The following is a 13,068-nucleotide window of genomic DNA, read 5'->3' on the forward strand; positions in this document are numbered from 1 at the left end:
CAAACCAATAAACAAACTTTTCAGCTTTCTAATATTGCTAAGTTGGTATAGATTTAAGATAACTCCGTTAACTGAATTATATCATTCACCTAAATCCTAAAAGCAGTTACCCGACATAGATAATGCGATTTCTAACGGATTAAAACGAAACAATAGCCTTTAGTACTTAATCACACCAAAAAACTACGTTTCATTACCTCTGTAATATTTTATGTAAGGTGTGACGAAAACCTTTTTTCTTTATTTCAAGAAGTATTTAGTTCAAAATACCTATTTGTTGCTATGATTTTGATATACCCAAAGGTAATATTATTTTTTCTTCTATTACAGAATGCCAGTTATGTAATCAACAGACGCTATACGAAGAGCAAAATGTCACCGGTATGCCACAACTTTGTACAAAACGCGTGGAAGAAAGATTTTTGTTCTAACTGTTTCAAATCACGCGAGGAACACTCTAAGCAGGAGAAAAACACAGAGAGCAGTAAATATATTGCAACTCCATTCCAAAATAGAGGAAATTTCTTCAAGAAAACTCCTCCGAGCATCCTCAAGATACATCCTAAGAAAAAAGGTAAACGTACCGTACGTTTCCCGGAAGAGGTATGTAGCGTTATTGGATATGGAGGTGATGATTGGTCAGATGGTGAAGAATTCGAAGTCTCAGAAGAGAACGACGAAGATGACACATTCCCAGACACAGAAGAGGAGAGAGAGCTTCACAGAATAACTAAATCTAACACAGATTTTAATACAGTAAAAGCTAATTTACTTGGCGATTCCGTAGCTAAGTCTTACACGTCATTATTATTGGGTAAGGTCCAAACTGATTCTGACGGTAAAAAGAAAACATTAATGGTCTCAGTTACGCCGTTTGGTCAAGAAAATAAGAGTCCTAATGTTAAAACACACACCCGTAAACCCGCCGTTATAAATTTGGCTGAACAAGCAGCCGATGAATCTTCAAATGGTTACAAAACTAATATAATTCTTTCAACTTACATAAAAGAATCTGAAACTATAATAACAACAGAAGGAACAAAATCTTCCGATAGTATCTTGTGCACAGAGAAATCTTTACTTGAAGAAATCTCTGAAACACTGCATCAAAATAGAATAGGTGGTCATGACCTTAACTTAATCCAATCTGATTGCAATAAGCCCTCTATTGTTGAGGGTAAAATGAAACAGAGTATGCAAGACGACTTCGATAAAAAAGAAATGACTGAAACAAAAAAGAACAGCATTGTGAGAAAGTCACCTTTGAACAAAAAGCAAGAACGACCAAAGGTAAATCTTAGTCGATCAGAGTTTAAATTTTGCAAAATTAATATTGAAAATAGTAGCGTAGACTCCGGTGTAGGGATACTCAATTCAACCGCAAATAATTCCTTAACCTCAGACGATGAAAGTTTCAGTGGTCGCACGGATTCAGATAATGACGATAGCGGACACTTTTCCGAATCTCACAAAACGGAAGAAACTGTTAAAATCAAAGTATATAACGATGATAAAAATATTAAAATGTCACCGCTCGGACAGTTACGAAAGGTAGACGGACAAGCCAATAGTGGATATTCAACATTCCAAAGCCCGATCATTGACATGCCGCCTATAATACCTAAACAACCGGAAGCCGTTTTCTCCGCGGAAGCCAGTCGCGAATTAGCTGGTGAACCGGATGGTAGAGCGGACCCAGATGATACCAGCGAAGCGCCGGCCTTACCTAATAGCCCTGTCCCTACTATGGACCCTCGTCCATCGTTCCTACACGGTATGATAACTGATATAATGCCAGGTAAACCGGTTCCGCCAGAAAAACCGAAGCTACCTGCAAAACCGGTCATCAAACAAAACAAAAAAAATGTTACGTCAACGCAACAAGTTATTATGCATGTTCAAACAAAAAAAGATGAGGAAGAAAACGCTATTAAATATGCAAGCAATCAAATTCGTCAGTCTAGCGAAGAAAAGTCAGACTCTGTCTATTACGCTAAGCCAGTTTTGACGAAACAGGATAGCGACACGTCTCTGAGCAGCTTGTGTAAGCGTAAAGCACCAACCCCACCCTTGTCACCTACAGAGGAATACTCTAGTAGCCTTTACCAAAGAAATCCAAACGGGTTTATGAAATCTGACTCTCCAGTTGTGAGGGAAATGGAAAAACGAGAAAGAGCTGTGATGTCTTCCATGCCAAAATTAAGAAGTTTAGATGACGAAGCGAAGAAATCCGAACAAGTACCGGAACCAGCTCCAAGAAGGAACATTTCATTGTCGCATGATAATTTACTCTTAGATGAAAAACGTAAGGGTAAACTGAAATTCTCAATTAAAAAGCTACTTCGTATCGGATCATCGAAAGACTTGGATAAAAAAGAGCTAAGCGTCGCGCAAGTTACAAAAGTAACGACTAAAACCGAGGAGATTTACGATTTGACCCCGAAACCTAAGCCGCGTCTCGTTATTATACATCCTTTAGATATTAACGGATCGAGTGTTGAGGTGGTGAAATCGAATTGTGAAATTTCGGAGAGCTTGCGTCGGTTGAGTCACGATGATGTTTCGTCAATATACAGTGGAAGCAGTTCAGCGACGGATGACACACCGCCAAGGGTTGTGAACAAGCCGCCTCCTCCGCCGAGAATATCTAGTGAAGATTATAAGTCAGTGTCAAATGTGCCAAAGCCTGCGAGACCGCCCCCACCTAAGTCTATAGCTTTGCAAAAGAAACAAAAACAGCAAGCCTGGGCGGCCGCTCCAAAGCAAGACGATAACATTTATGCTAATTTAGGTAAGATATAATAAAAAATTCCTATCCTAACATATAATAAAATAATAGTAATAATCCCATATATTTATACCATATAGTCAATAAATAAAATAGCTATAAATATAACACGCAAATAAATTAATATTTCCTTATATACACATTAATTCTAACTAATTCAGTTCGGTGACTATTGTCGTAAGAAATAACCTAAAGATTTACTCGCATTAAAAGTACAATTCAGTAAATAAAATAATATACAGGACATTAGTAATAAGGGTAAAATTTTAACTATAATTTTTTTATTAATTTCACATGTTTTTATAACTTATAGTATGTAGGTACAGATCGTGTTTGTAATTACTGAAATCTGTTTTAAGAAAGTAATATAATAAAGGAAAAAAACAAGCGAAAAATCCTACATTTTTTAATGTAAAAATAATGAATAAGTATTGACGTGAACGTTTAACTATCAATAGCGACTTTTGACCGCTCGTAACAAGTTTAGCGGCGCTGGTTCATTAAAAGTTTCGTTAGAATACATAAATAAATAAGCCGTATGCAAACTCCAACTTTCTCAAAAACATACTCTAATCCAACTACATTAATAGTCTATTAAAAATACCTGCTTTATACAAATTTTATTTTTAAGAAAATAAATAAATTTTAGACTTTATTAAAATGTTTTCAGGAGAGATTAGATCAGCGCTGGCGCCTAGGAAACCTGAGCGTACTGCTAGCATGCGGGAACGTGAATCGCATTTAGAACTTGTGAAACGCAGATCACCTCTAGATGAAGATAAGGATGACACAGACGAGCCGCAGGAACTAGTACAAGCTACCAACGATACAGTAATACACAACTACGACGATGTATACAACACAGGAAAATATGACGAGGAAAATTGTGATTCGGCTAAAAACAGCGATAGTGACTATGAATACGTACACCACGCCCGCTCAAGTTCTCCAGAATGCGATTCCGCGATTAAAACCAGGGAAGTGGAGCGCGCTGACCGAAAGACTGAAGATACGACAGAATTCCAAAAATATAACGGTTTCCGGTCATCGTTACCGTACTGTGGTAGCGAAACTGAGTCGGAAATTTATTCTCCATACAGTTTCTACAGTTCAAACGACAATATGGACAGTCCAGGAAACGAGGACTACCAAGGCGAAATGACTCCAAAGAACACAACCAGCAAATTGAGAGTTAGGAAGGGAAGGAGCGTTGTTCACAAGAATCTCGAGGATAATTACGGAGCGGTCGTTATCGCAAATCACGAAGCGTTGGCGCAAGTTTTAGAACAGGTAAATTAGTTGGACGTGCCCTCGGGCTCGGTTAGGAAATCAGTTTACTAGATTAATTTAAATTTACGACTCGATTTAGATACGTTTAATGTTAGTCTGACTTTTTTAATATTATGTGAAAGTTTTTTACTGTTATTTGTAGATTTAAAAAAAACCTACTAATTTATATGCAAACAAATTATTAAATTATTTATATGATTGCTGTATCTACAAGTATTTTTTCCATTGCATTCGATATCATTTGAGCGAAAGAGAAATTTATTATTTAGACTGAATAATTCTTTATCATTTTTTTAACTTCAACCTTACATTCGTTACATTAGTTAAGGATAAAATGGTCTGAATAAATTTTAAAATAAATCTACAATAAACAAATAACCCACAATTTCAGGTACAACAAAGTGCAACCATGCAACCATCATTACGGGGGCTCAAAGCTTGCACAAATTTAAGATGGAATGATTTCACACTCCAACAAAACAAGAACTTTACGAAAGCGGGCAAGAAATTCTTTTACCCAGCATGTTGGAACTCAAACCAAGGACCGGTTAATGTAACATTAATGTTATACAAGGAACAAATGGCGTCTCAGTTGGTCTGTCAGTCTGTCCAACCGTCTACTTTGTGTTTGAACGCTATCACGGAGTTCTGTGATTTGGTACCGTTGCAGCAATTTGGGGAAGAGGGAGATGATTTGGTACAAGGTAATTATTTCTTTTGTTATTTGAAAACAAGCGTAGACTTGCATAAAATCAAAGTATGAGTTAGAAATCAAAGTAAAAAACACTTTATTCTTTAAATTCCATTTCTAAGTATGAGTAAAAACTAAATTATTTTTTAGGTATAAGTAATTAATTTGAAGTATCACGTTAATGGTTTAATGTGATAATTCGTGGCAAAATGACCCCATTTGCTCTTAATTAAAAAAAAAGATTAACTGACCAGGTGTATCCCATTAACAACGATTGAGAAAAAATCCTAATTTGGTGACTTTTCACCATATGATAACTAAATATCTTTATAAAATTTCAGCTACGATCGTGGTCCTTGCAAACGCTCAAGTCGACACAATAAAGTCCTACGGAGAACACCTTCACACAATTGAAGGGACCAACAAAGACCATCAACTAGTCCAAACAGACCAAATTCACGAAGCAATCTTCATGATGCTCCAACTTATCAATGGGTTGAAATGTCTTCAAGCAAGGGGTGTTGAGGAAATACCTGAATCTCTGACGTCGTTCATTATATTAAAGGATACTCAAACCGGAAACCATACAACAACATCGGAAGACAGATTGAATTCATTGTCGGCTCCCAAGACAAATTGTTATGGCAGACTGTGTATATTACAAGGGTATGTCTGTTAATTGTTATATTTCAAGAAAATACGGAAACTAAACCATTGTGGTTTACAGTCATGATAGTTTTTTTTTTTTTTCTTTTTTTATAAAGAGTCTAAACAATAAACTGTACTACATTTCTTATTATCAGAGTAAAAACATTTTTTTTAACCAATCTGGCGTTATTGAAAGTTAAAGAGAGTCATCTCGAAGTCAATTTATGGTCATTTTACCTACATAAGCGTTTTAAATATGCGTAAATTTACTTCCGGTTATTACTTTCTTTATTACCAGTTATTTAAATTATATATATGACTGAAACTCAACATTTACATAATTACATTTTATCTCTTTCATTCTTAATAAAAAAAATTAACAAGCTTGCCCTCGTTTTAAGCGATTGCCGTGGTTTATGCAACAACCCCCCAATCCCCAGGAGCTCTGTTCACCTTACTCACCACAGGAAACCAACACTGCTCGAACGCATTATTATTTAGCTGTGATCCTCTGTAGAGTCGAGGTACTTTTCCAGTCGGGCAGCTCCAGATTTTGAGCAGGATATTTTCTGCTAGGAAAAATTTCATAAAACATGGAGAGAGTCTATGAGATCTGATAGATTCTTATAACTCGATATGAGAATTTGGTCTGCATTTCGACACCAGCAATTTATACTAAGCTAACTCATAAAAGTGAACTTTACAGTAGAGGCTTAAAAAAGGGAAAAACGTGATACCTTTTATATTAATTAAGAAACTTATTTGAAATTTGGTATCTTTAATAGTTAATTTATTCATTGATATTTCACAATTTTTATTATTATAAAAAAAAACACATTTATTCAAGTTACATTAAGAAAACCAACTTATCGAAAATTCGAGTTGGCTTAGTATAAATTGTTGGTGTCGATTTGTCCATGTTTTATGAGATTTTTTTCATAGGGCTAAGTTAAAGTGTCTTACATCTCTTAATTGTTTCTAATTACATGTATTAAAAATATTTCTAATAAAACTTTTTCCTTCCAGATTGACTGACGATATGAACTGTAGCAAATCCACCGAAGAAGATCTATGTTCACTTTGCAAATGTGCGTTAAAAGCAATCGAAACTCTCTTACCAGGAGAAAAACTAACACCGCTATTAAAAGAAGTACTACAAGAGGAGAGGGCTGTTTCACTAAACCACGCTAAATCAGTCTTAGAATTCATGCTATGGGGTCCGTTAGACGTAGTTCAAGGGGTTCCTGTCGATGAAAGGGAGTTATCTCTTCAGAGATGGCTAGATTTAGAAAGGGCGACAGTTTTGCATGGTTTAGTACGAACAAGAGTACAGTTGAATGTGTTTGAACAGCTACATTTAATGTTCTTAGTTCGATCCACCGCTAAAGCGATGTGTGACGCGTCTGTATTGCTAGAAAGAGCAAATGTGTATTAATTATTTGGAATATATTCTATAAATCTATGGTTTTTTAATGCTAAGAAAAAATGTTCATATAATTTTCTATGGAATATCTTGTATGAAAATTTTATCTTTAAGCAAATATAAATAAAATAGTTTATAAACGATGGACGTGTCTGTTGTGTCGTGTTGTGTTTAGACAAAAACGCTTAATTTTAAAAGATATTTTTTATCTTAATTTTGTGTAGCGTTGTCTGATTTATAATTAATTGTGTACGGAGACACATTTCTTTAAGCTTTACTCGAATAATTTTAATGCGTGTGTGTTGCAATAAAAAATATTGTTTTCAAATTAATTAAAATCGGAAATACGTATTATAATCACACGTAGATTTTTCTTTTGAAAGTTTTATATTAAACACATGAGCATTAATAAAAGTTAATATTTAATTTTTAAGATTTTATAATTAAGTTAGGCACCGTCAATGCTTTTTAAAATTAAAGACACTATCAAATCCAGTTGGATTCTGTTTGTTATATCAATATCTATAATTTTTATTTGAAATATATATATATATATATATATACATTATAAATGAATATGTTGCTATATTAAAAAAAAAAAAAAAACAAAATTTTTCTTGCCCGTTCAAAAAAATCAACTGATGCCAAAACCAATGGAATTTGTACTGAAAAGTTTATACTCAAATAAATCGGTGCCACATGTATTATACACTAACAAATCTGTAAATTAACACATGTAATTTATATTATCATAGTTATATTTAGTCTTGTAAGCATTGCTACAGTTCAAATGTTTAATTTTTTCTTTTTTTTAAGTATACCATTCATCGAATACAAATAAACAAATTACTGATTACTCTTTTGTTTTATTTTCTTTACGTTATTGTTATGCGTTTGGTTCATTTGTTGATAAAATATCCATTCTTTAATATTTTTGTCTACTCAAACTTTTGTATCTTCAAATTATAAAAAAATATATATATTTAGTATTCAGGAGTGGAAAGTATTAAAAAAAAAACAAAAACTTAACAATTATTTATTTAAAATCAAATTAAAGATAGCTAACAAAAATACCCTCACTTAGAATCTAATTATTTACAAAATAAATCACCAGATCGTTATGCAAGATTGTACTTACAAATAATACGCCGATTTAGATCAAATTATCACTATTACACTACACAAGTCGCGTCGAACACCACCGGAGCCGAGAAGGAAAGGACCATTCCTAGAACGGCTACCGCTTTATATAGAGTTTTGATGGTGGGGGGTCGGTAACACCTAACTATATAGAAATATTTCTACGCAGTGGAGTTATAACGCCGATAAAATTTTACCATATATAGGTACATAATTATAGAAAAATTACCGATACCCTTGATTGTTAGTCGTACACAGAAATTTTGAGAGAAATTAAATGACTACAAAATTATCTCTTATGTAACTGCCGAGAAAAAATGCTGGTTAAGGATAGAAATAACAAAATCCGTATCACTAATGAAGTACAATCTCCATGTATGGTATCAAACTACTGTAGTGACACATGTGGACATGGGCCTGTACTATGTAAGAGCCTTGAATTTTGCCAACCATTTTACTTGCTCTATGATACGTAATACACTCATCCACAATAATTGTGTTCGCTCCCAAACAAAAAAACCGACTTCAATTACATCGACAAGTAATACAATGTAAGTAGACGAAAAAAATTAACAAACGCACTAGTCGTCACTACGATTTTCGAGGGTTCCCCTCGATTTCTCTGGGATTCCTTCATCAGATCGTGGTTTTCCTTATCATAGTACCATCCTTGAGATATAAGAATATAAGAATTATCAAAATCGGTTCATAAACGACAAAGTTATCCCCGAACATACATAAAATATATATATATATATATATATATATATATATATATATATATATATATATATATGGTCGAATTGAGTAACCTCCTTTTTTGATGTCGGTTAAAAACACACCCAGGCAAAAAATAGTATTCGTTCAAATACAAATGTCCACTTCAAGTTTGAATCTGCGATTTCTATGGTCTGTGGCGAACGCCAACATAATATTTTCTTTATCACCGCACTATAACGGTTATCTACCGTAAAATTACTTTCGAGACAGTTTTATGTACAAATTCAGTTATCTAACACATGTAATTGCTATATTTATGTCTAGCAATTAAGTCAACTCTCTTAAATAACTCTAGCGTATAAAACTTATGGAATAAATATAGTCATGCAAACTCGTACACGTTATTTAAATATAATAGAAGTTAATCAATACGAATAATTTTCAACGAATGCTATTTTTGGAAATTTCTTTTTTTTACCTCTCTGCATCTTAGCAGCTTTGTGTAGACTTCATAGCTAAACAAGATAAACTAACAAGATCGCTTGTCTCTCCACTTAATCTTGCATATAAGGTACTGATAGGTTTTATCGACAGGAAACTGATGTTTAATTTAAAATTTAAAAATATTACACTTTTTTTTTCAGACGTACGGGTACAAACGAATAATGGAAACTTACAAAAACGTCTGCACAAAATTAAATCTGACTTTCAATTTTATTTCCAGTTGGACATCATTTACACGCAATGAAATATAAAGACCCATAATTCTCAAGAACCACATGAAATCACGAGAAAAGTCTAATTTTAAATAAATTTAATCTTAATTGTAATAGAAATAAAATAAAACATTCGTGTAACTACGGTTTATTGTCTTTTTTAAAGCGTTATCAATACAGAACAATAACATACGGTTCATTTTCTTTAACACAGCTAATATAACAATGGAATCACTTAAAACAGATGCCAATAAATTTTAATTAGTCTTGTTTAGTTCACGAAAGAAAGATGACAAAGGAAAAAAACGAATGTGTGTTGTGGGTGACCGTACGACTGAAGTAAAACTTCTCTAGCTATAGGCCTGCACTGTGTCTTAGATACACGAAACGTCGGCTAAGAGAGAAAGAAAATGTGTGCTCGCACCACTCTCTCTCTTGCTCCGTCCGCCTCGCCCGATCACACTTTTCGTAACACTCTCGTGACGCATTCACCACTTTTACCAAGTTTTACTTCAGAGGTTCACAAATTAGTTTACTTAGTTCGTTCTTTAGAATTCTAGAAAGATTATTTACTTGCTTTGTTTGCCTCATTGCTCGTTTTTTTTTTTTTCATAATGTAATAAGTTGACGAACGAAAATGATATTTTAATTATGTGTTACGTTTTATTTATACTTCACATACCATTGTAATTTCAGTTTTATTTATTATTATTTTTTTAACTAAAAGTAGAAAGCGATGAGCTGAAGTGAACTTGTGATGCTTTAAAATTTATTATATTTTTTATAGTCACTTATTATTTTTTTAATTTATTTATTTGGACTTACCAAGAGTAATTAATTACATTGCATACATTATAAACACTATCATACAAACTGCTTGTTACTAAATAAATTAATTACTTATTAAGGTGAAACGATTTTTTATATTTCGCGCTAAAACTTGACATTCGCGGTACTAACCGCAGATAATAAATACTATACTCATTATATAACAGAGTATAGAGTGAACGGTAGATTCTGTCTGAACTGAAGCACTGAACGATTGAAAGAACTAAAGAACTAAAGAACGAAAGAATGGGAGAGATTACATTTTTTTTAGTAATTATTCATTCGGGCGCCTTTGTGAACTATTTCGTTCGTGAACTACACAAGACTATGACACAATTTATAATAAGAACAACTCACTTTATTTTATTAAATAAATATGAAATGTAGACTAAATCCATTTTCTCTTTTAACATTACACCAGATAGAGTACCTTATAACTAAAAATAGAAACTAGAAAACTTTTAAAAAGCTTCAAGCAGTTATATTCGATAGCGCTAATTCGGCAAATAATAAAAATTACTTAAGTACTAAAATAACATAAAGTTATATACGTCTAAAGTAATATTAAAACGTAGGACACTGTAAGCCTAGCACTGAGAAATCCAAACACTTTATTTTAATAAATTCATTTTTATAAACGCAACATGACTCTTAATTAGGATAAAAAGGTTAAAAATGATAAACCCTGACTTTAGGCTCAATTTGATCTCGCCTTGATCATGAAATAAATATTTATGTTAAGCAAAATCCAAATAAGAATTACACCCCTTCCTAAATATACTTAGTAATAAGAACATTGGGAATGCAATAACTGATACACGACAAACAAAAATCTAAGGGTGATTCAAAAAACACGATCGTTTATATCTTGATATATTTAAAAAATGTATACATTTTTCAAAAGCTTAAAAAAAATAAGAAAAACACGAAAAATATGGCGTTAAGTACATACCAATTGTTTATATAGCAGCAACTTGGTTGAAGGAATAAGATGCCATACCATTATTTATTATATATGTAATGCTTTTAAAGTATTTCTTATTTGTTTTGTTACTTTTTTTTGTACCAAGAAGGAAAATATGATACATTTTCTATATGTGATAATTTTTTCTGGCAACAAACAAGTTTTGTGATACAGAAAAAAAATATAACAATACTAAAATAAATAAAAAGACTATAATAATACGTTATACATATTATTTATAAATAAACCGAAATAGTATTTCTCTTAAAAATATATGTTTTTAACATAATATTAGTACATAAAAATAATTTATAATAATATAAATGGCACTTAATAAAAAAAAAACAATTAGGACAAATTCGTATCTTAGTATATCAGATTTTTTTTAATACTGTAATTTTTTTTATTGAGAAAATATAAACGTAAACATTAACCCCGCAACTTATTTATATATATATATATATATATATATATATATATATATATAATGGCAATATTGCCTTTATAATTGAAAAGAGCTCAAATTAGTATCTTTTGTACCATCGACTGTTACAATCTGTGCGTAACTAAATTTGCAAAAAAATTATTTTTAATTTTTACGAAAAAAAATAGAGATAATATGCATGTAACACTATATAGTAATAGGAGTTTTAACATATTTTTTTGTAAATTATCCTTTGAAAAAATCTAAAGCATAACATGATAAGCAATAGATATAAGTATTTAAATGCTTCCACGCAAATTAAATGATATAAATTCTGTTATTGAACTTATAGCTCTTAAAACAGTGGTTGACAACCTTTGGTAAAAAAATATAGAAATTAAATGAAAACACTTATTTCGTCATAACGTGATACACACACTTAACAAAAGTCAAAAATAATATAATTTACAAAAAAAAAACTCAAAATTAATAAAAGAAAGTTTAGGTAGCAAAAATATCAAATAATAAAATAAAAATTTACAACTTAACATTAGGTACATTACAAACTTAGATAATGTACCAAGTGTTATAAGCAACCTTAACTTGGGTTAAATAGTCAAGGGGTGCTTGTCGGTGACCTCCTCGTGGTGCACCCTGGGCAACGGGGCGGGCAGCAGTATCACAATCGCGGCACTGCTGCCCGTCGTGGCTGACGACCTCCAGGAGTTGTCCCGTCGAGCGCATTACGGGGGGGGGGAACTCTCCAGTGGCGCTGCGCTACTACGGAGACAGGGCGGGTCCGGCATGCGCTCACACCGTCGTCGGCCGAGCGAGCAAAAGTCCTGTTTGCTCACCGTCGACATCGTAATCCCGTCGTGGTGTCGTGGTCACGTCTCGCGGCCACGCACGGAACCGAGGGTCTTGCCTTCACCGGCCGGATAGCGAGGAAGAAAGCCTCTATAAAAAATCACCCCGAATCCTAAGCGGCGACACAGCGTGACGGGATGCATGGCCGATGGGAAGTTCGGTCAATCTGTGTCACTTAACAACATGGATACGACGAGTAAAACGGAACTACCCCAGGAGGATCCCGGCGCCTCTGGCGTCGGAGAATCCCTCCGCGCTTCGCCGCGCTGCCCGTTCAATTCTGAAAAGGGCACCCCTCGTATTCGTAGAAAGGCGGAGTTGACGAGAGGCCCGAGAAGGGCGGAGTAGATGAGGAGCCCGAGAAGGGCGGAGTTAGTTGTGTAGGTGACGAAGGCTCCGACACAGACATGCGGTCCAGGTCGTCCCACGATTCGGACTCATCGCGCAGTGGGCGCCTTTGGAAAAGGAAGCGGTGCGAAGCGAACGTCGACGCGCCGGACGTCGCTGCAGGACGCCAATGTCCGACTCAAGGCTGAAAACGCCCAGCTCCGCTCGGAGATCTCCGAGCT

General features: G+C 33.9%; 1 protein-coding gene across 1 annotated transcript; it reads left to right on the plus strand.

Annotated features, from left to right (window-relative positions):
• Window positions 1-330: 330 nt before the first annotated feature.
• LOC123658591 lies at window positions 331-7,696 on the plus strand. The gene is made up of 5 exons (XM_045593961.1): window positions 331-2,791; window positions 3,459-4,078; window positions 4,470-4,782; window positions 5,111-5,435; window positions 6,444-7,696. The coding sequence occupies exons 1-5, from the start codon at window positions 373-375 to the stop codon at window positions 6,850-6,852; spliced, it is 4,086 nt and encodes a 1,361-aa protein (XP_045449917.1). The 5' UTR covers window positions 331-372; the 3' UTR covers window positions 6,853-7,696.
• The last annotated feature ends 5,372 nt before the right edge of the window (window positions 7,697-13,068 follow it).

Source organism: Melitaea cinxia, chromosome 12 (assembly GCF_905220565.1).
Source record: "Melitaea cinxia chromosome 12, ilMelCinx1.1, whole genome shotgun sequence".
NCBI classification, from domain to species: domain Eukaryota; kingdom Metazoa; phylum Arthropoda; class Insecta; order Lepidoptera; family Nymphalidae; genus Melitaea; species Melitaea cinxia.